This window comes from Bradysia coprophila, unplaced genomic scaffold, assembly GCF_014529535.1.
Source record: "Bradysia coprophila strain Holo2 unplaced genomic scaffold, BU_Bcop_v1 contig_145, whole genome shotgun sequence".
NCBI classification, from domain to species: Eukaryota; Metazoa; Arthropoda; class Insecta; order Diptera; family Sciaridae; genus Bradysia; species Bradysia coprophila.
Genome location: NW_023503416.1, coordinates 443,071 through 470,928, shown reverse-complemented (window position 1 = coordinate 470,928; position 27,858 = coordinate 443,071). Strand labels below are relative to the sequence as shown.

The 27,858-nt window shown below is 34.9% G+C and overlaps 3 protein-coding genes across 4 annotated transcripts; 2 read left to right on the top strand and 1 right to left on the bottom strand.

Moving 5' to 3' along the window:
* Positions 1 to 361: 361 nt before the first annotated feature.
* Positions 362 to 2,759, top strand: LOC119074240 (5-hydroxytryptamine receptor 1A). The gene is made up of 6 exons (XM_037180262.1): positions 362 to 651; positions 1,220 to 1,386; positions 1,444 to 1,564; positions 1,614 to 1,925; positions 1,978 to 2,206; positions 2,262 to 2,759. Exons 1-6 carry the CDS (start codon positions 595 to 597, stop codon positions 2,666 to 2,668), a joined length of 1,293 nt encoding a protein of 430 aa, XP_037036157.1. The 5' UTR covers positions 362 to 594; the 3' UTR covers positions 2,669 to 2,759.
* A 1,396-nt stretch (positions 2,760 to 4,155) lies between these two features.
* LOC119074237 (endoribonuclease ZC3H12A) lies at positions 4,156 to 23,236 on the bottom strand. Of its 2 annotated transcripts, none has more exons than XM_037180259.1 (6): positions 22,777 to 23,236; positions 8,965 to 9,120; positions 8,367 to 8,903; positions 8,102 to 8,298; positions 7,259 to 8,033; positions 4,156 to 7,191 (listed from the first exon to the last, which is right to left on the bottom strand). In XM_037180259.1, the coding sequence occupies exons 1-6, from the start codon at positions 23,041 to 23,043 to the stop codon at positions 6,916 to 6,918; spliced, it is 2,208 nt and encodes a 735-aa protein (XP_037036154.1). In that variant the 5' UTR covers positions 23,044 to 23,236; the 3' UTR covers positions 4,156 to 6,915. The 2 variants fall into 2 exon arrangements, with proteins under 2 accessions (XP_037036154.1, XP_037036155.1); XM_037180260.1 differs by lacking the exon at positions 22,777 to 23,236 and adding an exon at positions 14,734 to 15,371.
* Positions 23,237 to 24,771: 1,535 nt separating this feature from the next.
* Positions 24,772 to 27,442, top strand: LOC119074236 (aromatic-L-amino-acid decarboxylase-like). The gene is made up of 8 exons (XM_037180258.1): positions 24,772 to 25,069; positions 25,134 to 25,318; positions 25,377 to 25,492; positions 25,552 to 26,385; positions 26,442 to 26,629; positions 26,751 to 26,892; positions 26,959 to 27,039; positions 27,102 to 27,442. The coding sequence occupies exons 1-8, from the start codon at positions 24,880 to 24,882 to the stop codon at positions 27,274 to 27,276; spliced, it is 1,911 nt and encodes a 636-aa protein (XP_037036153.1). The 5' UTR covers positions 24,772 to 24,879; the 3' UTR covers positions 27,277 to 27,442.
* Positions 27,443 to 27,858: the final 416 nt, after the last annotated feature.

Sequence of the window (27,858 nt, the reverse complement as noted above, 5' to 3'; positions counted from 1 at the left end):
ATTGATAAAATACTTATAAACGACATGGTCTGACTAATTCGGTCTTATATAGCAAAATACGTATTCACGTAAAAAATACGTAAAAATGAAGTAAAAGATTAGGAACCAATCACTTGAAAGTACTTATCTCATATGATAGATCCGATAGTAAACTGATGCTATGCTTCTCGTCTGTGAAACCATCTAGTTCTTAGTCGGGTCGTCCATGTAAAATATAATAAACTCGTCCATATTTTTCGCGAACGATGATAAATAGTGTCACCAAAACCTGTTAACGTTTCAACAAAAGTGTCAGCTTAAAACAATTTAATGCCTCTTCCTTATTACTAAGTGGTTTTGACTTACTTTTAATCTACAAAATTTCTAACAAATTTCTCACCTCAATTCTCACTCACCCTATGTTGTCGATGATGGGCCGCTGTACTATATACCGAAAACTCAATCATTCGTGAACTTGATATCACGAACAAATCGTTTGTTATAAATGCTACTAGCACCCAGTACAGAATCATTAGTGTGTTGTTCGGTCGATTCAAAATGAGTGCTTAGTGTGAAAAATGTAAAAAATTTAACGTTTTACGAAATCAATGAAAAATGGACATCATTAATGGAATATTTATCGGTGATCTTGTTATCGACGCTGACGAGAACGTAAGTGGCTATTTTATCACAATTTTTCGATTTAAAGGTACATTAATTGTAGTCGTAAGGCGTCAGTTTTGGTTTCATTCATTCAAGTCATTGTTTATATGTCGATTGAGATACTAATCTAGTGTTAGCACCTGTGTGGAAACTGTACATTGTTGTGGGGTTTGCTATAGAAAATATGAACCATAAGATTGTATGTTCGTGTCAGTAATTCGAGCTGTTTGACAAATTCCTTTGAGCTAAAATCTACTGACCTCAGGTCTTTTATCTATATGTAATCTACAAAAACGACAAAAATAAGCTAATAATTGTGGCTCGCCTTTTGTTATGTAGGGAAGAATAACTGAAAACTGATGAAGTAAAAGATTTGGCATCAATTACTAGGTGACATTTTAAACAAAAGCAGTAGCAGATTCCGTTTGTAAAACTTAAAAAAACATCAACAACTCCCTTATCTTTTAGTCGACTTATTCATCTTATAAAATCTTCGACTCTTCAAGTCCTTCCTTCTTCCTCAGGATGAGAGTGCAAGATGAATTTGGTCCATTAATAAGTTCGTTACATGTTGCAGATAAAGCGCACCCAATTCGAACCACGTAAAACATTGCCTGGATGGGCCGACTATTCTCTTATTGTTTTAAGAGACTCACAGAGACTAGGTATAACCATAGCTGCAATTCTTATTTGCACCGTGTCCGTCATTGCAAATCTAGCCACTGTTATTGTAAATATCAAAAGGTAAATATTTTTGTAAAGAGTTAATGGACCTGAAGATGGTAATCTAGTTTTACACAGAAAAATCAGACCATTCTTCCGAACATGCCTTCTTTCGCTGGCATGTAGTGATCTTTTAACGAGTATCTTTCAAACAATTACTTACGTCTCACAATTATCAAACGAATATACACCAGTATGGGTAAGTGTTTTGACAATCGATGAAGCAAGCATTATCAGTAATTTTCTAGGTACTTGGCGAGCTTATGTGCGGGTTTATCCCATTCGTTACCACTGTTGCGATTTTAGCAAATAGTTTTACACTCGTCGGAATAGCAGTCGACCGTTACTGGGCAATTATTCGACTAATTAAAGGGACATGGGAACCAAGCAAATTGTTTTGTGCTGCTGGTGTTGTTTTTGTGTGGGGCCTAGCGGCAGGCATATCAAGTCCAATGATCTCTTCATATTACATTACTGAGTTTTACATCATACATACCAATCCGGAAAATCGATCGCATATGATTGATGTTACAGAAGCGGAAATGTGCGTTAGCGAAAAGGTAAAAATAATGTTCCGCATCCACTTTTATGTTCTAACTATTCACTTTGTAGGAACCGAATCAATATTACTATTCTGTCGTTTTTTCTGTAATCTTCATACCATTGCTGATTGCCTTTCTCTGGCTTAACACCATCTTAGCGACAGAGATTTTTTCTAGAAGGAAACCGATTCCAGCTTCACTTAACACACCTGCAATTACAATTAACGATGATCATTCGGCGGATAAACGTACCTCAGAAACGAATACGGTTATCAGTAATGATCCTCTGAAGGACGGAGGTACAAACCCCACCCACATATTGTTGCAAATTCATTGATCGATTTCGATTTTCAGATAAGACATTACGACCACATCTCAATGGAACCGTTGAAATGTCCACATCAACGTCCAGTCAAACAAACAATAATACAGGGAAGACGCCCAAAACAGGTCGGGAGATTCGCCAATTACGAATGTTCAAAGTGGTCATTGTACTTATGATCACATTTTTCATTTGTCGCTTACCGACTTGGATCTTTTTGCTGTACAAATTGTTTAATGTGGCCAACACAAATTTCCACTGGATGTTACAGTACAGTTTAGGATTGCTATCAATCACAAATTGCCTACTAAATCCATTGATGTACACATTCCTGACAGAAACGATTCAATATTCGTTTGTTTTTGTGTCGAAGATAAAGCATATTGCTTCGTGTCGTTGCTTCCAGCGAAGATCTTCCGATAGTTGTAACCATCCATAAATTGTATGGAAAGCACATTATTGGCATAATAACCTTGTTGTTAATTAAGTTATAAGATTTTTATATTGAAAAATAAATGCTTCATGCTGAAGTTGTACTATAAAGTACGAGAGTCAAGAGCTCACATGCTACATTTTATGTTAGGCGCGGTAACTAGACATGGATATGACTAACCCAATATTCGTTCCTACAAATGCATTAAATTCCATGTATTTTTTGAGATATGTAGCTTTGAATGACGAACTATTTCAGATGCTCTCATCAATTACTGTTCGATTAGTTTAGTTAGATTATCCAACAAACAATATCTCGTGTACATACCTTAACACGCGACATGTTATGAGGGATTCTTTTGAATTTCGACTAACTAAAATCGGTGCTATTTTTTCCGGGACTTTTTTATATATGCCTAGTTAGGCCATGGTGCCTAAATATCCTGGGGCAAATATTACTTTAAAAAAATCTGATGATAAATGGCCGAAAATATGACTTCCGCTAAATTTCTCAGAACCTAGAAAACCTCGGTGAACTTTGATGAGAGCTGTGACCTCACTAATGCAATTATTTGATTAAATTATGTGTGTTTCACTCCGCCAAACTACTAAATATGCGTATCGCTGTAAAGCTGAGGTCCTCCACATTTATAATAAGTAATAATTTAATCAAATAATTGCATTAGTGAGGTAACACCACTCATCAAAGTTCACCGAGGTTACATCGATTTTGAGAAATTTTCCGGAAGTCATATTTTCGGCCATTTATCATCAGATTTTATGAAGGTAATATTTGCCCCAGGAGTATTCGACGTCAGCTTTCCAACGAACCCATACACGCCCGTGTCCTCATCACCTTACGGAAATGAAATCCGGACTACGAAAAACCATTTTTCGACTTTTGGCCACTTACAACCAGCCAGGTATGGAAGATCAAAAATATCTGACACTGGTTTTGGGGCCTAGGCACCAAGGCCTAACTAGGCATATATAAAAAAAAAGTCCCGGAATAAATAGCACCGATTTCGGTCAGTCGAAATTCAAAAGAATCCCTCTATCAACTTCCGCTTTTCGAATCGGAAACGATGAATTGACAGTGGTTATTCTCAAATAACACAATAACAATGCGAAGCATTTGGTAATTGGTGTTTCAGAGAAAATGCAGGAAGATCCAATTGCGATGGTTTGTTGTTCTTACATCTTAAAAAAAAGTTTTAATTTTACGCAAAGACAACGTGCTGCTTTATTTGTCATTTTAATTGTAAAGTTAAGCAAAAACAGAAATAAATTTTTGTTTAAAAAATGTTACACTCATTTTACATGGTGATACATAGATACATAGTATCGAACTACTTAATATATTATGTTATGAATAATATACCCTTAAATTTGATTTTGTTTTTTCTTTTCTCTTTTTCTTTTTAAATAATTTTTGTAAAAAAATTCAACTAAATAGTTTCAACAATTTGTATTTTATAAAAATTTCTCTTTTTGTCGTCAGAACAATTCTGTTCGATCACTTATAAGAATCCATCAAACCATAGCTCGCACGATCGCTTTTCACTCACGTTAGTATAACGACGTAATAGGCCCAGAACGACAGCGTTAATAAAAAGAAAATACCATCGATCTTACAGAATGGTAAACTACCGGAGGTAGGTATTCGTATATTACGGCTACGAAGGACTGATGGTAATTAACAAACCTAAATTTTCATATTCGCTCAATTGTATAATGCAAACGAAATGTATACTGTTGATGCCATAATCAACTACAAAGAAAACAACGAAACTGTAGCGAAACAGTGACACGGAAATAATAACATTATCGATATGGAACTAGAATAACATATTTTCCTCGTCCTGGAATCGATTTTCGGAACCGATGAACCGACCAAATGTTTATTTGAAGGTATGGTATAAACATGCACTAGCGCTCAAAAAATAGTGCAGATATAACAAGTACCGTCGATGAATAAATGACTATCGATAATGGAACTATTCAATTGATAAATGAAAAACTTTCTTCGTCAGAGAAGTATCGTAACTTGTTTCATGCAGGGACTATTTTTGGAGATTTATTTTCGCTAAATTTGCCATGATCTCCTAAAATTTTCAAAAAATTGCTAAGATTTTACAAAATTAGCAAAAAATAATAATTATTTTTCCAAAAATAACCCTGGTTTCAAACAGCTGATTTGAATTCTCATCAACATAGAAGTTAATGCTAGTGAAACATGTATGTCTGAGAATACCAATTGAACGTGAAAAGAACGAAAACCCTTTTTAGAGAAAGTTGACTTTAAAAGAGGCTCCTCGGGTTTCATAATCTTTTCCAAATTCGTCATTGATGTAGATGACATTTTTGTAAGTCTTTGTCTGTGGTAGTCTCTGCTACCGTAAAGACTGTCTCCAGGGCTCAAAGACACGTTGAACCTAAAGTTAACGTGTTTCGATATCTGCTCACAGATCGTTGTTACAGTTTAGTCATATGCAACAGAAAACCATTGATATCAGGGCCTAGTTATGAAAATTTGCCAAGATTTTCCTAATTTTGCTAAAATTTGACAAAAACGTTTTTTAAGTAACTTTTAAAAATTTGTAAAATTTTAGCAAATTTAGCAAATCAATCTCCGATTGAAGTCGGCTGTCAATCATGTCATTTACAACAAACGTCACATCCTATGTAACGGTGAATTAATTCCAAGACAATTGACAATTAATCGCATTCCGACCGGCAAGCTTTGACAAATTCTTTAAGTTTTCTATTGATTCGATAACTAACCGAACCGTATTCTTGGTTATTAAGTTACAGCTGTAAGTTCTACTTTATACTCCACAAATGAAATTTGAAAAAAAAAATGCGGAAATATCATACACGCATCGAATCTAAATCTGTCAACAGGAATACTTTTCATTTAAATTTATTTTTCTTGATTTTACAGTAGTTTGATTAGACTTTTGTTTTTTTTTTTTTAATTTACTCCAATATGAAGTTACAAACAAATTCTATTTTAATTTACATTCATCTCACATTTTATTTTATTTGTTTATTTTTGTCAATGCGTGCGTTTTGTGTTTTTTATTATTTTGTTTTTAAAATTTTACTTTTATAAAATTTCGTCTTCATTCAATAAGTTTTGCTTCTTGTTTTTAATTTAATTTTTCTTTGCTCCATCGAATATATATTAAAATGTTTCCGATTATCTCACCAGACAATATATATATATAATTCATCCGTTTATTTATTGCATTTAAGTTCTTCTGGTTATTAAATTAGCTTTTTGACTTTAGGTGAACTTTTATTTAATGGAATGGTCTGTGGTTGTTGTTTCTTTGTTTGTTTGCTTCGCTGCAATATATAAAAGCTTTAAAAATGCAACTTATTTTCAGCAAATATTTTTCTCTTTTAGTACAAACTAATTGTTTAGTTTAACGTTTACCGTTTTGTTATTGCTAATTTTATTTGTTGTTGTTTGTTAAAAGATCGATTTTATTTACTTAACTCTCCGTATTATATCGTAGAAATGTAATAAATAGAAAATTTCATGTGTTTAGTGTGTAACTCTATGAGCTTTTCCGAGGATTATATCCTTAGATCTTAACTTAACTTTTGCTCTCCATAATATGCAATGAGAGCGCACCAAAAAGTTCAATTTTAATATTTTAATGACTGAAAAATGTTTCCTTTTTTTTCGAAAGGAGGAAATATACGCCACTGTACTAGCGTCTTGATGAAGTTGTTGTATTCTCCGTTAAATGACACTTAGTTTCCGACAAGTTGCTGATTTTAATTTCACTGATCACATGGGACATGATACGAGCACATTGCTTCTTTCAATTTTTTCATGTGTAATCAAACTACCTCAATTGTGCAACAATGAAAGGCTTGAGCAGAATACTTCTTTCGATCAACTTCTTGCATACATACCAAACTGAACAGCTGATTCTTTAGAAACGACGTAAAAGATTTTATATCAAACACTGTGCAACACTATCAACAAGGGAAGTAGCAGATTTAATGATAATATCGCGATAAGCTTGTCATTCTACGTCACTTCCAAAATACATCCAGCAGTCAGCCAAAATTTATCATTTTATCAAAGTCGATGAATGAACACTCAATCCTTAAATAAAATTTTGGCTTACCGATTTCATGTAGTCCTTTTGGAGCGAATCGAACAGTTTTCAACCGACAACTTCACCAACAATACAGTGGCTACAATAGCGTTTCTTCATGCGCCTAATTACGCAATTACATCTTCGGGAACATATTTAATATCGCCGCACAAATGGTTTGAGGATTAGTTTCTTCTGGATACAAATGCATCACGGTTTGCACTTCTTCTTCGGGAAATATACTGGCCAAATGGTAGTAAATGTGACAGCGGTGATCCTGTGCCGATAGAATTGGCGTTGTGGCTCGATGCTGTGACCATAAATTTATGTGAGGCTCTGACGTTGATGCCGGTGGTGGTCCGGTTTGCCATGGACGCGATGGATCGGGTGCTGATGCAATGCGTGTTACATTCTTTTCGAGAAAAAGATGAATTTGGTTGAGCAATTAAATTGTAACGGAAACGTTTCAACGCACTCACCTGATGCAGGTCCCATTGTGACGGATGATGTGAGCGGGGACCACTGAGAGATGGTGCTAACGGACGATGCGGCGAATGATGTTGTTGCGGTAATTTTGACTGCTGCTGCTGTTGTTGTTGTTGTTGTTGATTCATTTGCATTTGATAAATTCTTGGATCACAACCAGCCGGATTTAGTGTTAACTGTCGTCGTAATTTTCTATGTAAATTTGAACTATCATCGCTGTCTTGAGATTGTTGCGGTATTTGTGTGGAACATTGAGCCTGTGCTTGACACGACTGTGCTGTTGAGTTCTGCTGTGGCCGGGACCACAATCCACTGTACGTGGTAGGACCATGTGTGTATGCCTCTCTTGATATGTTTTCTATACTGTGTGACTTTGGGAACCCTTGATTAGTGAAAGACTGATCCCAATTCGTTGATAAGTTTTGTTGGTTGGTCGCGTTCGACAGATTTTCTAATACTGTGGCATTTGAGAAGGAAGAATCCGGTACTACACCAGATCTGGTTCGACTTAATGGTTTACGTCGATCCCCACTGACAGGACTAGTTTCACCGCTACTCGACAGTGGCACACTCAACGACTTTCCTTGGATCACAGTTTTGTTTTGACCATCAGAGTTTCTGGCTGATAAGTGACGTGCTGCATGCTCGGACAATCGCTCCGTCACTGACTTGTGTGGTCCTGTGCCTCTTTCAGGATGATGGAATTTGCATTTATTACCGTAAGTACATTTCTTTCCATATGGACAAGGAGGTGGGGGATCCCCTTTTCTGTAAAAGGAAAAGAAAATTTAATTAGTTTCAGGTGAATGAATGGTCACTCCCATTTCGAAACTTACTTTGGCTGTATACGTAAGAAGTTGTCTAATGTTGGTCCAGAACGACCTAACGGGTCATCTGGAGGCATAAAGTGGTCATTGACAAATGAATACATCAGTACCCGTTCAGCAACGACTTTTTTAAATTCGCAACTTTCCTGCACTAGGTCACGGTAGTTGTCATTTGACACAACGATTCCGTCGTTCTGCGATGCTAGCTAAATGTTGAAAATTGTAAGAGGATGAGAAACAGAAACATGTGGCAAATTCCAATTTGTAGACTTACCTTCAAAATGTATCGATCATCGTAGCATACAGTCCTCTTACCCCCGACAAATCGTGATGGAGTAAAAACAAGAAGCCGCTCTTTCTCCAACTCTAACAGTATATCTTGATCCTTAATGGGATTATCAGGCCTAGAACTCTCTTTCCTCCATTTTGGCACAAAAACAGTGATATCCTTATGGCCGCGACTTTTGAACCACTCCACAGACAGCTTAATACCTCGACACGAGAATATTTCTTTGTTGCCATGGCTCATAGCAACGTTACTTCCATCAATAACAATAGGCCGTAACCCATTTCCATCATCGCATATAGTTACTGGTGTATCCGTTATTGGTGATAAACATTCTGCCAACGGCGAATCACATATAAATTCACTTTTATTGCCTTGTTGTGCACCTAATTTTATTAATTCAGCTAAAAGTTCGTTTTGTGCAGGATTTGGACCCAGACGTGCCAATGCTGCTTGGACTAGACGTTCGGTATAACCGAGTTTCAGTGCAAATTCAACACGTTGTGTGTAGCCAGGCGATCGATCCTTCATGGAATAATCATTGTTAGCGTATACGAATGTATCGACGGATATCAATATTAGTTACCTGGTTTGATATTGGTTGACTAACATACTCAGCAAATTCCTGGCCAAGTGTATCACTGGTCGTTCTGGATACCTGCTCGTGTGAGTCGTCCGCATCGCCATCTGAATCGTAACTAGAATCTTCTGCTTCGGCTACGGACAACGAATCGATGTATTGCTGGAGAGAATAAGAATTTTCACATTAATTTTGCGAATGAAATCCAAAATTTTGATATTTGGGTAAAGGTTTCTTAAGTCACGTGAGTTCTAGGATGTAGAAATGAAATAAGGCAGGCTCTGTCTGCTTTTAAACTGTAATCGTATTGCACCGTTTTAGGTCTTCGTTACAACTCCTTACAACTACAAACTAAATTAAAAATTGAGCTTTTCTTTTGAACTTCCTAGATTACAGTTAGAGCCAGTGAATTTTCAGCATGAATTTGCTTCAGCTGTTTTTCAGATGATCCAAACTAACAATCAAAACTGTTTATATGTCTTTATACCACTACCACGAGCGTGCGTCTGGCAGGTTCAACAGTATAAACAATAATGTACAGTTTTGATTGTATGTGTAGATCAGTTGAAAAACAGCTGAAGCAAATTCATGCTGAAATTTCACTGTTCCTGACTGTAATTTTTTTATTTTTACCAAAGTGAAAAACCGGATAAGATAAAGAGAAACGCAATAATTTCTGGCTTTACTGGTAACGAGATGGATTAGACGGTTACAGCAAATTTGTTTAATCAAATGCACATATCTGTCTTTCCATTTTCAATTATCTTTTATGCTTACAACAATAATGGAAAATGTATATAACAAAATCTAAATCTCGTCGATAAGTACGTAGTTTCTATCAGTGTGACTTGTTGGGTAAATGTTTAATGTCACAAAAAAAACTATTTCTACGTCAACAGCTTTATTAGATACGTAGAAGCCTTGTAACATTATTAATAAAATTTTTGTTTATTTGCATTGTTGTTATTTTTGCGAAATTCTTTTTTTTCCTACTTTTAAATTGGTAAGTTCCATTAAGTGGCTGTATGTGCAGAATCATTTTATATGATTGTAGACACAGTAATTATTTTAAAATTAAATGTTCCATTGCTTAAACTGAATATGTTCGCAGGTCATTATTTGGATATTCTCACGAATACATTGGTATACAATGTCGGAACATTCGACCTGCAAAAACTAGTTTCGTTGAAATTCCTTTCGCAAAAACAACATCTAGCCAAGATGCTGTAATTATTCGTCTTTGTCAATGGATACAATCAATCGAAATCTTGTTTGTTTTTAACCGTTTCAAAGTGGTTGTGACGGACCAGACAAATAATACTTATTTAATAAAATAACAAATCAGTATTTAAACGGCTAAAAATAGAAGCACGTGTCTTTTTTGTGTGTACCGCCGAAAGACTGTTTTTTTTGTACATACGAATAATACTGCTGAGTGCATCGAAATACGTTGGAATAAATATTGAATTTAAATCATTTTTTCTATTAAAACAAACATTCTCACCATTAGTATAATGATAAATGAAGATTCAGATTGATATTCATTGAAATTGAGCAAATATAGTTGATTTGTTTAACGTCTAAAAAAAAGGTAGAGTTGTCCCAACGGATCGATATCAAAAGCATAGCATACAGTTTAGAAACGGCAAGAGTATTGCGATATGACCATAACATTTTTCACTCTTTTTGTTCAAAGTGTCGCAAAGAATTTGATAGAAAATAGTATTTTTCGTACCAAGCCAGGAAATGACGATTATTTCAGCGCCAGTGTGCTGACGTGTGCTGAAAAATCCATTTCCTGTCGAGGTACGAACAACGTTTTGAGCACCGGACAAACTTCACATTCACCATATTTTTGTTTAATCGAATAGTCATGGAAAAATTCATTCAAAACCGTTTTCGCACGATAAATCGTAAAGAAATGTTTTTTTTCCCGCACGTTATATCGTTCGGGAAAACCTTGCATTTCCTAACAAAAAATCATGGCAAAATATGTCGTATTTCGGTGCACAAAATGTTTTACTTCACAAGTTTCTATAAACGCTTGCTTATACGAAACCATACGAAACCACTGACCAACGCTCATCATATATTTTTGTCATCGTTTTCGGTAGGAAATGGCTAGCTGTTTCTAAAAAGTTTACTATCGCAAAATGCCTTACGTGCAAAACCAAATTTACTTCTGCAAATTGCTTCTGATATGTTGCCATCATACGGAATTAAACTTAATATAAGTGCATTTGATACTTTCCTCAAAGGATGCATACACTCACGTATCTGTATCTTGTATCTTATCTGCATGAAAGTCAGGTAATGAATTAACTTACTGTTAATAAACGAAACACTAACAAACCTACACACCATCGCGATGCGCGATGGTGAAAAAGTGGGTCCAGTGTAAAATCACTAGAGTCTAGCTGGAAAAAATGATGTATGGAAAGTAAGATCTGGTATGTTTTGATGGCGATCAGTCCTAACATACATCTTTTTTTGACACGATAAGGCGATGTAATACTTGTATATTATTACTTTCGTCCGTGGCATGCACTTTTTTTTTAACATTTAGTCTATTTAGTCCAACTTTATTCAAAGATTTCCGAGAAAATTTCGTAGTAGAGGTCAATAACCTCAAGAAATATTTTTATTTTGCGATTTTGAAATTGACAGTGTAAATAGGCTAGTCGTATGCCGAAACATTTAATAAATAACAAGGTAACATCTGATAATTTATCATTAACCAGAATGGCTTTATCGTTGATTTTATCAAAAAATTTTGCGTCAAATTTATTTTCATTGACAAATACGTTTCCCGACTGTATTACCCAATTAACATAATATACAAACTGATCGTTATCATTTCGGTTAGGACTTTATTTATTGCGATAGCGAAAACGTGTCGAAACACAAAGCTATTATTACGTCGGCGAATTTTTTTGTTTGAGAAAATAAGAAAGAAAAAAACACAAAGAAGGCAATTCATCTAAAAGAGTAATTAATTATTGAAAGAGTTAATAAATCGATCGAGACTATGACCTATGTCATTAGGATTAGGACTAGTAGTTTTAGGCCACAGTCCAACAAGTAACTGTATAATGCGGATAATTTTTGTAATTGTAATTGTAATTTTTATAATTTCGTTTTCGTTGCAATTAACAAAGGCAAGGGAGAACGGTACAAAGGATCACCGATCCAGGTGCCTGTTCAGTCTTTCGACTATATACACTCCTAACATCTAGTTCGAATCAAGCAAGCCTTGAAGAAAGACGTTAAAAAATTTTACTCCGAATTTTAATTCCAAAAATAATTCAAATTTTCTAAATTATCACATAATTAAAACGAACCAATCAAAATCTAAGCATTGGAAGAATCACCACCAAGCAGGATATGTTATCGACAACGTGGACAAAATAAGTAAAAACCTCTGGCCTACGTGGTCTTATAGGTATACTAAAATGTACGTTAAATCGAATGAAGTAATAGGCTTTGCATCAAAAACACTTTAAACATTAGAAGTAACAGATTTCTAGCAATGAAAGTAAATAGATAGGTATGGCCAAACGTTCAAATTTGTTCTAGCCGGAGCACATACGGATTTGCATGGCGCCACCTCAAACGAACTCATTTCTAGTGCAAATTTCCACTAGAAATGAGTTCGTTTGAGGTGGCGCCATGCACATCCGTATGTGCTCCGACTTGTATGGACTGGCCATACCTACTTATCTACTTTCATTGATTTCTAGACTGTACTGCAAAACGCTTAATACAAGTTCTGGTTAGCGACAATAAAACTTTTTTTGATTGGAATGCTTCGTAAAACTAACTTTTTCTTAATTTTGTGACAATTTTGCGTAGCTCTGGCTGCAAACTTTCGCTTTTGTTGGAATTTCCTGTTTTCTCCACAGGTTGGTTATCAATAGTGATTTACATATCTGATGTGGACCTAAAGTGCCTAAAATCAGCCGTCCACAACAAATGCGTTTACCGATAGGAGTAAACGAAATTCCAGCAAGATCGATGTTTGTGCCCAGAGCGAGGCGAGGCCGCAATTTTGCTAGAGTTTGAACTTTCTATTTCCACACAACGTTTTTCATATGTACGAGGTGTGATTAACCGTTTTTCTCCATGGTAAAACCATTGTTGAAAACATAAACAAAGTGACAGTTTAAGTAAGAAAAGTTCTATTTCATACCTAGGACCCGAAAAGAGCGACTTCGTCGCACTTTTTCTCCGTCCAATATGAAAAATACTATTCGTACCACGGACTAATAGACTTTTTTAGCGTATTCGATTCCAGACCTCGCCTTCGGCTCTGCCTGGAAACTTCTCACACGCTAAAAAAGACTTTTAGTCCTAGGTACGAAATGTACTATTTTCGCCACACTGAAGAGATAGTGCTGCAATTTTCTCACTTGAAATGGTTGCTAGGAATCTCGCGCCGCGTCATTCACAATAATTCCATTTTGACACATTTTGTATAAGGAAGATGTCACTTTGTGAGTTATTGCGAATGACGCGGCGCGAGATTCCCTAACACCCTTGAAATGTCTTTCGACCAATCGCCAACAGAACGCAATTTTCACATTGTGATCTATTGAGAGGAAATAAGGTAAATGCTTTCTAATGAACCAGCTGTAAGTATTCATAGAATAAGCAGCATGGCTACTTTCGCCTGACCAGTTAAAACCAGATGACAGGATGTATTATAAATAATCGAAAATATTTTCTTGAAATATGCCTGGACGCTACAGTTATAATTGGATTTCTTTCCTCAGTAAGAATTGTTTACTGATTCATTCATATACTAATTGACTTTATACTGAATTCTTACAACAACAAAATATAGTACAGACAGCAGCAGACGTCATTTAATTTAGCTGTTACGAGATAACGAATGAATAATTGTAGCCTATCAATGGGTGTAGAGATAACAGAGAAAATGAATTGTATATACAATCATTATATTTTCATTAATAAAGGCGGATGTGGTTGGTTATATTAGCAATCAAATGCGATCGTTTTGGTGGAGTGCAAATATAGATATATTCTACCATGTGTTCGGTGATTGTTCCAAAAATAGAGATAAAACGAATACATTTGGAAATTTTTAATCTCAGCCTTAACGTTGAAATTAGTTGGTTGTTATTTTCACAACATGTCAGATGTTTGTAGGGTAGGAACGTGTATGCAACCTATATAGAAAAATACACTTCGCAGTTGAGACCCTGAGTGCTGAGTTCGCATTTATATCATTGAAAAATAAAATTCAAAAGTGAAATTGTCTTTAAAAATTAGAAAAAAAAAATCGCGTTTACGAGTGAACGTGAACAGCATCTAATTGTAATTTTACTGCCAAAAAGTATTCATTTGATCGGAGTAAATCCGATGTGAATTTATTATTGACAAATCAATTCGACCAATATAAAACGGCGTAGCACGCAGTGGAATTCCCCGATTTTAGAGTTCATTTTTTGTTTGTCCTTCAAAATTTAGTAATCCTCAAAATGTATTGGCTCTCTCACACTACGTGATCTTGAATCCTTGTTTAGGAATGCAAAATCCGGTTAATCCGTAAAATTTGTATTTAAAAATGTCTGAGTTTTCCACAACAAAAATGTCAATTTTGTAGGTAGTTTTAGAGGTTGAGAAGGACGTACTTATTACTGAAAAAACTAGTTACTAATTCCAGGGAAAGTTTCTGTTATCGAAATCGAAAGCACAACTGAAATCTAATAAAACTGAAAGCCATTGAACCACCACTTATCCATTTATTCATACCTTTCCGTTAAAATCCGCAATGAGCATAATATCCACAAAGTTGCTTAAAGTAGTCATTTGAATATCCACAATTTACGCGAAAAGTCACATTCATTAAACTTATTTAGAAACTCATTTACTTATGCAAACAACTAAACCACAGATCCGTAAGTTTTTTTATTATTATTTTGTGCATCACCGTGAAATTCCACATCCACATTCACTTATTGGACTATCCGTCAAAAACGAATCGGTTTTCCAGTTGCATAAAAAACATACGAGAGAAACACAAATTTCTCAACGTATATAACTTTCACTGAAATATGCTGTAGATATCCAGTTAAAACATAAGAAAAGATTTTACACTTTGTATAAAGAATGCTCAACAATCGATTTGAAAAGTTTCATAAAAAAAAACCACTGTGCTATGTCTAACGGAGCTGAAACTTTAAAAAAAAATCTCAGGTAAACACATTCGTACTATGTTAAACAGCAATGAATTTTAAATATTTTAAAATTACAAAATTGATTTATCGATTAATTAAACCCGAAGTGTTGTTAAGTAAAATCCATAACTTCTCAAAAAAAAATTTTTTTCTTCTTCTTCCACTTTTCATTCGAGCTAACTTATTTTGCTAGCCTATCTGTATTCGACCGACGATTCGATGCAACTGTTGTTTCGATTATTTCGAACTTGGCTCTCTGCTACATAAGAAACATATATTTTTCAATTTCTCAATTTGAATTCAGATTTCCATCTCCACCTTGAATTACAACTACTAGCAACGAAATGCTATACATAACTTATCGACAAACCAGCTTAACTAGCATAACATCAGAAATAATTCACTTATAGCCGAAGCAGAGATGAGCGCTTTAATCAAGGAAATGATCAGAGTAGATTTTGTTCATTAATATTTGAACAGTAAATTACCTGTGTAGTGTGTGATTATATTCGTTTTTCTTTACATCAAACATTGGAAGAGGTCGATGGTTGAAATGGTTTCTTAATCAGGTTTTGAGAAAATGCATTTGAGAAATCGTTGTTCTCGTGTGTGCTTGATTTTAAGCCAATTGGGGGAAATCAATTTCTATAGGATTTTCCTGTGGATGGAAAGTAATAGACAAGAGAACTTTCGCTGAACTTTTACCCACAGAATCGTATTTGTAAACACAGTCGGAACATATCTAACGACAATCTTTATTTAACATAAATTGTAGGATATTTCGACAATGTTTGCGTTAAGGATTTGGGTCGAACAATAAGATGTAACGTTTAAGTAAATTGAAATTCATTTCGTTTGAGGATTCAATAGCTTAAAAAAGTTTAAGCTTTCAATTGAATGCATCTATGCCGAATGGGATGCCCCAAGCGTAATTGAAAGTTTGAACAATGTTCCACAATAATTTGGGGGAAATGTTATTCTAATTGCAGAGTTTTAATTGATTCATCGTCAGATAGCTTTTAAGGATTACAAGACGCAAAAACAGAGAAAACACTACACAAACATTCCCCGTTCCTTTTTAGATGGATTTTAGCACAATCATTGTACACACTAACCAGAAAATTGCATTGGGGAAACATTTACCAAGTCTGAAAAAATCACTCAACTTGTATAAATATTACCTATACCACATTGTTGTACAATGAATGTATACACCATATACACACATACGTTGTCTGCGCGGCATTGCCCAACTTTTAAACCCGGATCTCTCATTGAAAATCAACGTGTTTTTATATTACATATATATCAACATATTAACAGCATATATCGCAGCACATAATAACAATAACAAAACGCTACCTATGGCAGAAAAAGATACTTCTACTCGTGTTTTGCTACGTGTATAACAAAATAGCCCAGACAAATAGCGATAAACTTTGTCAATTTAATAATTCACTTGCAAGAAATGGTTCTTCCATTTTAATATTTTAAATATAGAAAAATGTGCTGTATCACATACACTACTCTTAAAATGGTACAAGAAGATTGTTGACTCCGTCAAAAAATGAAATTGATTGTCGCGACACAACAAATTGTATTGGAAACTTACAATCGCCGTAATATGGAAGTAAATTTACTTCGTGAGGCAATAATGACTATAATTCATTAGAAGTTAATATTGCTATATCTCCATAGACTGTATGTCTGTGTAATATAGAAAAATTGTAATTGTTCCGATTCGACCGATATGTGTAAGTGTCTGACGATTTACTTTATTAACGCCAGTATAGAATAACAAAATAACAATCTCGCATCGGATCAACAATCTTTTGTTGTTTGTATGAAACCAGCTAATCTTTCGTATACTATCGTATGTGGGTGGCAGATTTATGGTATATTCTTCCACGGATCTAAAGTTAAGAAAAACAAATCAGCGCAAAAAAAAACTTTTTCTTGATTTTGATCAAACCCTTGCAAACTACAAAAGCAATATTGTGAAGTCAAAAACGAATGGAATCAATAAAAATGGAATAATTATTTCAGTCTAAACGAAAACAGTCTTACTCTCCAAATCGCCTTTCCGTATTCAAAAATACTTCAAGCGTAAAGTTTCATTCTCATCTGAATCTGATGCTAAGCATACTAATTAAACACTTGAATGATGGATTGACTATACGAAATTGTTGTCTCATAGTGTATCGGAAGGCAAAAAAACGAGAATTTTTTCGAAAACTGATCTTATTAGTTCTGATTAACGTTTTATTAATAAGCACCGAAACGTTGTCTGATATGTAATCTCTAAAAATAGAATTTTTTGCTGATATCTGAATTTGCAATCTCCCACCAAAATATATCGCACAATATATATACATTGATCCACGACACGACAACGGTCAACTGGATTATTAATATTGAAAATTTCACATAAGAGAATGTGATACAAAGATAAACGCGTTACGTACATACATAATATCCAATATATTCAAACAATTTAACATCAGAAAACTGCATCCGGTTCCCAAATCAATGAAAAATTAAAGTAAAATGGTCAATGATGCGATGATAATGAGTGGTATTCAGTCGATGGTCGAGAAAACAATCGTTTCAGTGTTCCGTATATGATAGTATAGTATGTTAAGGTGTGAGGCATTATTATTGATGTGGTTAACAATATTATTTAATGTTTCTTATTAGTTTATAACCGGATGCATATTTTCTTTTGCTTTATAAACACACAGTCGAACACCAACGGTATGAATTAAGACTTCTGGTTCTGATGATTGTGTTTGTGTGTTTTTTTAGATTTATAAGTTCGAAATGAAAATATATTTTTTTTATATAAAATATTTACGCAGCCTTCATGTATTTGTTACGTGTTCGAAGCACAGATTTCGACATTCATTGAATATACTCTCGTATCTTATGAATTGTTCGTGAATTGTATTATACATATATGTAACATGTGCCGATTGTTGACAAATTTTATTTGTGCAAATGATCGTGCCATCGAAGGCCTGCTATTTATTTTGCTTTTAAATACGCTTCACTATTGATAATACTGTTCGCTCGAAATCTCAACCGGATCCGACGACGTAAAGACGTAATTACACTTCATAAGCTTGACGCCGAATTTTATTTTCGAACTCCTCATCGACAAGTGCAAGCACTTGAATATCCTATCGTAATGTTTGTATTGTAATCATATAATGGCAATGAAATGGCCTTATCACTACATTTAAAACACCACATATTTGGAAGTCTTTTGCGTAATTTTTTGAATTTTTAAATTTACAAATCAGTTGATAATACGTAACGTAGCCGGTTTAGATATGATTTAACTGGTTTTGTGGATAGGATGAAAGTTATAGAGTTCATTAATTTCAATTGATTGATCTATTTTCCATGGCGACGGTCTATCCGGGTTCCGGGTTAAAGTCCTAGTAATTATATCTTTATCTTTTCTAGGGGTAATCTTTCCATCCAATCAATTTACATTAAAGTTTGGGAGACTGATGTCAATAGGTGACCATTCGAAGATTACGGATTTCACACTAATTCCACTTCGTAGGTCAAAACTCACGGATGAAATTGCAAAATTGTATGAAACGGATTCTTCAATTGGACAACTACTCCCCGTAAAATGCGTTTGTTATCTGTGAACGACCTCTTACAGAATCGATAACGGTCTGCAAACGGTTTAAAACAGGGCCTACTTTTTAGAAACTTTTAGAGAAAATCGAGAAAATCAAGAAACTTTGAGAAATTCAAGAAACTTCGAGAAATTCAAGAAACTTCGAGAAATATTTCTTGAATTTCTCAAAGTTTCTTGATTTTCTCGAATTCGAGAAATTTCAAGAAATTCCAGAAAATTCAAGAAATTCGAGAAACTTCGAGAAATTCAAGAAATTTCAAGAAACTAATTTCTCGAGTTTCTTGAAGTTTCTCGAATTCGAGAAATTTTAAGAAATTCCAGAAAATTCGAGAAATTTCGAGAAATTCAAGGTACATCGTTTTAGTATTTTCAGGAAAGCAATGCACAGGAATAGGGTAGAACCTTCTTAATTGTTACCCAGGTACAGTAGTACAGTAGTTGGGGAATAATTTGTTCGCTCAAAATCTCGTTTACTATCATTAGTGCACAATGAACGGCTATCTGTTATCGACAATGAATACAAGAATGAGCGTTGAGCCTTGGCTAGCATTCTCTTATAATATCGAAATGTATGTTACAAATATTGAAGTAGTAGATTACCTATCCAACACTATGAGACTTTGTACACAAATGAAGGAATAGATTTAATGATTTTGTTGCGATGCGCTTGTAGTTTCTAAAGGATTGCTACCAAGATATAAACATTTCAACGGAACAAAATATTAAAAGAGAAACAGTGCTAATGTACTGGATCCGCAGCAATATTCAAAGATGATAGTTTTTATCATCTCTTGCTTATCAATAATTGAAAATATGAAGACAAAGTGTCTGAACAAAATATAAATGAAATGTAAACCAATTACTGCATGGTATATACCATACAAGTGTTTTCAAACATATCACCAAACAACTTACATGCATATACAATGTATGTATATTGTATCGATATTGTACAAGTATGACACTTAAAGTATCGCGTCTCCGGGTACGAGCAAACTAAACAAAACTGATATTCGATTTCCAATATCATTTTATGGATGGTACGTGAAATGTGAAGACTATTTAAACGTACAGCATTCACGTCAGCCCGTACAAAGATTTTTTAACAAAATATTCTAATAGAAAAATTTGTAAGTAAAGACGGTAGTTGGTTTCATGAACGTATTTTGATGGATTTTGTCAATAACAATTTATTATGAAATTGCCATTACAAGGTCGAAATGTAATAAATACGAAATTTATATAGTCAAGAAAAAAAAATTTTAAAAATAAATATTTTCGTATCTAAAAATAGCCACATGCGTCGATAAAACTGCTGAATTAAACTTTCAAAAAGTAAAAAAAAAAAATCTTGTTTTAAAAATTTTGAAAAGATCATTGCCTTGCATATATGCGTTCGGTCTTATGTCATGCCACACGGTCTTATGTCATTTATGCGTATGATGTCCTCTAAATTAAATTAACCAAAATGGCAAAGTTATCACGACATTATTTTTGAAGTATAAATGAATTAATGTGCCAAAGAAACAAGTTTATCGCTGGAAGATTCGAATCCTATGTGTGTATGGTACGGAATAATGAAGTAAGCTACCAAGTTTTCCGACTTCTTTCTTTTCTATTTTAATCCCTCTGGAAAACCATAACAATATTACATTAATGTGATTGGAAATCGAATGTATTTTCTTATCTATCATTAGAACTGACCCGTCTTATTGAACTCATTTCCGCAATGAGAAGGTATATTAAGTTCCCATTGCTGTTTAAACGTTTAGGTATATAACAGATAAATAATTCAAGAACTGCTCCTAAGAATGTGTAATGGTCAGCGGAAGACATTCATACTGAAGATGACGATGAAGACATTAATTTTTGTAATTTTGATTTGTAGGAGCGGTTATAAACTAGCTAACAATTTTCCACGTATATGTCGTAGTTATTGTAACGGATACACCGGCTGTCTTCACACAAATGGAGCAAGTTTTTATAAATTTTTGACTGCCCTCTACTGTAAACGAGTCAGAAAATATTTTTGTTGTTTTGTTAATGGGTTTAGCCATGTAATGTCATTAATTTGACTTATTTCCTATAAATTCTTAGAAACCCGGCTTTAGGAAATTCACATAAAAGAGATTGTTGAATGTTGACTTGTGTCGCTGAAGATGCAAAACCGTTGATTTTACTCAAAATTCTGTCAACTTGTGCAAAATTAGCCGAAGAAATCTTTTAAAAAAAACACACAAAACAAAGTTCAGATCATATTTTTGTTACCATTAAGTACATTATTTGCTTGGTCTGTCCAAAAAAAAGTATTGACGTGCATCGGTGAGAAAGTAACGGATTTTCGATCCATAACTGATGGACTGACGCAAGAGCCACAATTGACGTGAGCTCCTCACCAAATATGTAAATAATAAAAGATTGTGACGCACATAAAAATGAAAATCTTAATGTGGATTGATTTTACTAAGTGATGGCTAATTTTAACTGCTTATAATCTGAGGTCATCTCCTTTATCAGCCTTTTTTGTTACACAGAATCCATGGAAGGAATACGATGGATTAGATATGTTTGAAAAGATATGGATATTGGGTGATAACTGGTCAATACTGAATTACCAACTTTTCAGTTTAACCCGAAACATTATCACAATATCTGCTATATCGACAACAACGACCAAGTGATGAATTCTTATCGTCTGTATCAAAACCTTTATTAAGATAATTGAAGTAAAGTTTCTAATATAAACACTGGATACAAAAAACACAGATTTGGAGCTAAAATCTATTACTTCATTAGATTTAACTATCGATCTAAAGAAAACAAGTAAAAGTTCATCGTTTACTTCACTGTTGTTTATTTGCTACTTCAAAAAAAAAAAAATTGAACGACGAAGCAACGCCATTCGAGCATCCCAATTCGAATAAGTTTTAGTTTCATTGAAATTTCTTTAAAGACCAACAAAAAGTAAAAATGAAATCCTCTTTCGAATGGTTAAAAAATCATTCTTTCATGCCCCACACACAAAAAAAGCCCGAGGAATAGGTACACGAGCATGAATGGTAGAAGATACGTAACAACGAGTAAAAAAAGTCGAAAAAAAAAATCATAAATTAGCAGGAGAGAGGTACAACAGCACAAATCATACCTGTTTCAATATAAAAGAAATATATAAGCGCAGATATGTTGAAATCGTGAATCCGGTTGTGTGGTTCAAATAACTGATACACAATATACGTGCACATACAAATATAACACACTTTTTATATGCGTATAAAAAAGACATTAGGTGTATAACTCCGGGTAAAAGTGTGACTAGCGGACGTACATGTTCAGAGGTTGCATTTCATTTGAATTTCAATTTTGAAAAGTCTGATTCCATTCTCTTTCCAAACCACTTTACCGTCAAGAGTCTCTTATAGAAGAGAATCTAAGTTACTATCACGTAAAATTATGCAAGGTATGCAATTAATTATAACTCTGAGTTCATCGCAAAACCACATTTTCAATTGAATTAAATGAAATACTGATATTAACCTTCACTGACACCTGAGCTGAATTTCTTAGATTTACTGTGTTAAATAAACATCGGATAATATACTAAGAGCCTGATTAGTGTACGACAAATGTTTATCAAAAATATCTGGCAACGAACGCTTTGCCTAACACTTTTAAAACATGGACTCATCTATTTATTAGACAACAACCACGTTGCTAGCTCATCTATTTATTAGACAGCAATCATGTTGCTAGGCCTTTTTTTAGTCAACGACAATTTTGACTCTGATTGAGTGCAATGAATTTATCATTTGTAGGGAAAAACCAATCGAAGAGTGATGTAAAAGAATCATTTGGTCACAATCATAAGAGATCGTTTTCAGCCACATTAAGTTGAAGTATTCCGACAAGACAGCTTTCGATAGTAGTCCTCAAGTAACAAAATTCATAAAATTGTTATTGACTTACCTGAATATTTGCTGCTACTTCGCATGGATTCAGATCTTCGCAATCGGGCTCACAGGCAAATTTAACTTCTTTGCTCACATTACTCTCACATTTATTAACATGAACTAATTTCACACCGAACAGCAATGATATTTTCTCCAAATTATTCAACAACACACAAATATGCTTTCGCTTAATCCGAATGAAATTATCCTTTTTGTCCAAGCAAATATCCTTTGCGGTTCCTCCCGAAAAATTGTCATCCAGATCATTGTTACTCGACATCATTGTGTAATTGTTTGATTAAGATGTGGATTAACCCCATTTTCCGGTGGAAATACGAATGTTAGACATTGTTACTACTTGTATGGCTCGCGTCACTAAATATCTGTATCGCGATTTAAATAATATTATAACAATCAAAAGAACATAAAAGCAAAATGATATTTTTCTTTGCTAAAAATATTTTGACAGTAAAAATTCATCAATTTTATTATGTTGGCATAATTGTTTGTCATGACGAATTCACATAATATTCACAATGAATCGTATTCGTTTTTTGTTGGAGGTTTTTTTGATTTTTCAAATTTTTCGGAATTCATAGTATTATCTGAACAAAAAAATTGGCAAAGACGTGGTTACACTCTGGATTTTGAGAACATACAGACAAAAGGTCAGAGTCCTGAACTCATCGATTATTTCTGGTCGTCGTTATCGATAACAAATGAATACGCGCTTCAAAAATATAACTCTGTTTCAACTGATTTCAAGAGGTAAGGAAAACACCTTGACTCCCGTTTTCTTTGTGAAGATACTTCTGTCGCTTGCAAATTTAACCAGCAACGATGTCTTCTCACAAATCAAACTAACTTTGAACGCTTAGACGCAGCCCTCGAATTTAACAGGACTGTAATTACAATACTTTAGTAGAATTTATGTATTTTTAGAGTTATTCGATGATACGATAACCCTTGGGAAGTACTAACACTAGGCCCCACATTTTAGGCGGGTCAGGTCCCTTGACTGTCAATTTTCTGAGAATATATTTGTGAACCTGTCACATTCGCCTTGTCGGTTGGCCTGTAGAGGCACCACATTTTTTTATAGTACTTCAATCTCACTGGACTTTTTTTGTGTAACAACTTCACATTGATTCATTCCCATGAAATGTCACCGCAGTGAAGTTTGTAATATGGGCTTTTGTATAGTAAAAATGAAGTACAAGATTTGAAACCAACAGATCAACACAGGAAACCAAGTTTTTAGAAGCTAATGTTTGTGACATGATCGTCTACTATTGTCTGCAGCGTTGACTTCGTGTCGTGATCAGCAAAATAGAAGTTACGACGAACGGACACTTTGGTTTTTGAAAGGAGAATTCTTCGATCAATTTTTGGAGGTGTCAATGTGAACAGCAACTGGAGAAGAAGATACAACCATGAGCTGCATCAGCTTTACAAGGAGCCCGATATAGTGAAATTCATCAAAATCAATCGATTAAGATGGCTCGGTCATGTACAAAGAATGAATGAGGAACGTGTACCACTGAAACTGCTAAATAGAAATCCCGATGGTAGTCACAGACCAGGAAGACCGAGAGCGAGATGTAAAGATGCAATTGATACTAAGAGTGAACGACTGGAGAACGAGAGTGATCGACTGGAGAACGAAAGTGATCGACTGGAGAACGAGAGGGAACGACTGGAGAACATTGGCGCGGAATTGGAGAAGATTGCTGAAGGAGGCCCAAACCAATAGTAGTTTGTGGTTCCCGCCTAAGTAAGTAGTAAGTACTTACAGAAACAGTTTATGTACTTTGGATAAAATAGCGTATGCACCTCTATTGAAATAATTATTTAGACGATTTGGGCAGAGGTGCATAATCTACTAATTTTCATGTTTTTTCGGTGGCATAGATACTTTGCTATGTGAATAAAAATCAGTTCAAATGTGTATACTGATGTATGGTATTTAAGTAACTGCATGCAACCATAGTAAGTATTACATTGAAAAATTTACTCTGATCGAGTTGACTGGAAAATTTATCCAAGCAATCAGTACATTCATACTAGAAGTTTCAGAAAAAAGACATCATTTGAATTTTCAATCGAATTTTATTCCACAATGTCTTCGATTTCGTCTATATTCAATTTTAAACGAAAACAAGTGAAATTAGATGAAGATTCACAAATTTCCGATTTTCGCAGAAATGCAAAACTCTGTGTCGAATACATATGCGATTTGCGAAAGAAAATTTCGAAGAAGCGAGTGTTCCCGAACGTACGGCCAGGTTATCTGCGGCCGCTTCTGCCATGTAAAACTTAAAGAACACATCAAAAAAGTAGATTTTCCTTTAACCATTTTCCTTTAAACAACAGCCGATCCTCCAATTGAAGCTGAAGATTTCAAGGAAATGTTGAGTGATTTTGATAAACTAATCATTCCTGGCACGTGTCACTGGCAACACCCAAATTTTTACGCCTATTTCCCTTGTGGTAACTCATTCCCAAATATTTTGGCCGATATGTTGAGTACTAGTTTCGGTGGCGTCGGATTCTCTTGGGTAAGTGGGCGTAACGATGAGACAGTCATTGTTATCTTTAAAATTTTACGTTTCACAGACAGCGCAACCATCGTTAACTGAACTAGAAAATGTAATGATGGACTGGTTAGGACGGGCACTTAATTTACCGAAATTTTTCCTTTTCGAGGACAGTAAGGGAGTAGGTGGTGGGTGGTAAGTGAGGAAATTAAAGAAAAATGCCGAAAGGTCTCTGCTAAATGTTCTTTTTTCAGCACCATTTCATCTGGATCAGATGCTGTATTTTCTGCAATGATTGCAGCTCGACAGCGTGCATTATTTAAGCATGGTTGCTATAAAGAGGAAGATAATCTAATTCACCCCGGTACAATTTTACCGAAACTCGTGTGCTACACATCTCGTGAATCGCACAGTTGCGTACAAAAAGCCGCCTTTCTCAGTCTCTGCGCTATGCATTTGCTTGAACCGAATGAGCATCGAACAGTGACCGGCGAAATTCTGGAAAAGCGAGTAAAAGAGGACATAGCTAATGGTCTAATACCGTTCTTTGTCGCATGTTGTTGCGGATCGACAAGCGGCTGTGATTTTGATGACTTTTCTACGATTGGACCGGTATGCAAGAAATACGACATTTTCATGCATATCGACGGAGCGTACGCAGGAAACAGTTTTATATTACCTGAAATGAAAGATTACATGAAGGGAATGGAGTATGCAGATTCATTTAATTGCAATCCATACAAGCTGTTGTTAGGTGCAATTGATGGTGCTTGCTTGTACTTAAAAAATACTGCCGAATATAAGCGCGCTTTCGAAATTGATGCCACGTATTTGATCAAAGAGTATGAGGATGATGCGGAACAGTCCAGCCTGATCGATTATCGCCATTATGGTGTGTCGCTGAGTCGTCGGATGAGATCGCTAAAGATTTGGTTTTTGTTCCGTTCGTATGGGGTTAGCGGTCTGCAGAACTACATCCGCAATTTAATTCAATGCGCAAAAGTATTTGAAGATTGTGTTCGGTCCGATCATCGTTTCGAAGTATGCAATAAGGTCATTTTGGGACTGGTGTGTTTCCGACAAAGAGAGTAAGCGAACTTGATCAAGAGGGGTGTATTGATGTTTGACCCTCAAAATTTTTTAGGAACATGAAATTTGGAAGTGATGCGCGACAAGATCGGGCCCTAACAACATATACGGACAAGCAAAATTTGAATCTTTTAATTAGGATCAACAAGTCCCGGCAACTTCATTTGGTTCCGTGCACATTGAATGGAAACTTTGTTTTACGTTTTTCCGTTAATTACGAGTTCACCACACCAGAACTGATCAGTGAGTTAATTTACACAACTTTTCCCTTCTTACCATTGTCTATAATTTTGTAATAGTAACTGCTATGGACGGAGACAAGGTCTTTTCCTTAAATTTCTCAATGTTTTCTTTTAAATCACAGAGTCACACTGGAAGATAATTCAATCTTACTACGTTACTACTCTGGATAAGGAATATTTAACCGAAATGGATTTCACTGCCTCGAAAGAGGAGGCTACAATGATGGCATTCGCAAATATTGTTCCGAAAGAGAAATACGAATCGTAAGACAGAGATATTCTTCCACTCTAATGGTCTCTTTTACCACAACTTCTTCCAAAAACTTTCAGAAATCAAAGCCAAAAACACGAATCTTTGCCGTTGTCATTCGGTCCTATTGTGCTCCCCAAGGAAGATGACCTTTCAAAAATGTAAGCAAATCTGTGGTTTTACTCGAATACTTCGGCTCGATTAACAAAAATTGCATTTTCAGGTTATCCATGGAAAACGTACGAATGAAAAATGTCTCCACACAATACCTTCGAGTCCCTGAATATCGGGAAGGTGCTCCGGCTGGAGCTTCAACAGCTGATATACGCGACCATGCTGCAGCTTATCCGATATGTGATTTGGTAAAACCGACGGAAGATGATGATGATGATAAGTGATGTGTAGCGAAAGTAGAGGCGGGGCACAGAGACACAAAGATTTTGAAATGTTTTTGCTGCATAACTAAATTGTTTGTTTGAACTTTATTTGTTTGATGTGCTTTCGGTTAATAAAATTAAAAAATTACTGTGATAGCAATAATAACTCGATTAGTTTAGATTGTTGATATCAAAGGATGGTGTTCGGTTCTCAACAATTGAAACTAATTGAAGTTGATTGAAATCTCGGAGTTTCTACGTCAATGAATTCTGGTATTTTACCAACAAAACTAAATTGTTGGCAAAAAGTGGTACTGATCAGGATCGTATCTAGATAACTATTTCATTTTAGAACGGGACCGCTTGCCGATTCATTGCAAAATTTGATGAAACGCGATAAGTTCAGTGAACTGTTTGTGCTGTTTTTCCCCATCCATTTTCACGTTAATTGAAATACGATAATTATACCTTCGAGATATATGTAGTGGAAAGCCATTGAGACTAATCAGAATCGAAACACATTCTAACAATTCCTTTAGGTTGAACAACATTTGAAGAAAGAATAGTAAAAAAAAGTCGGAAGATTCAAGTCAAGAGTAGCCC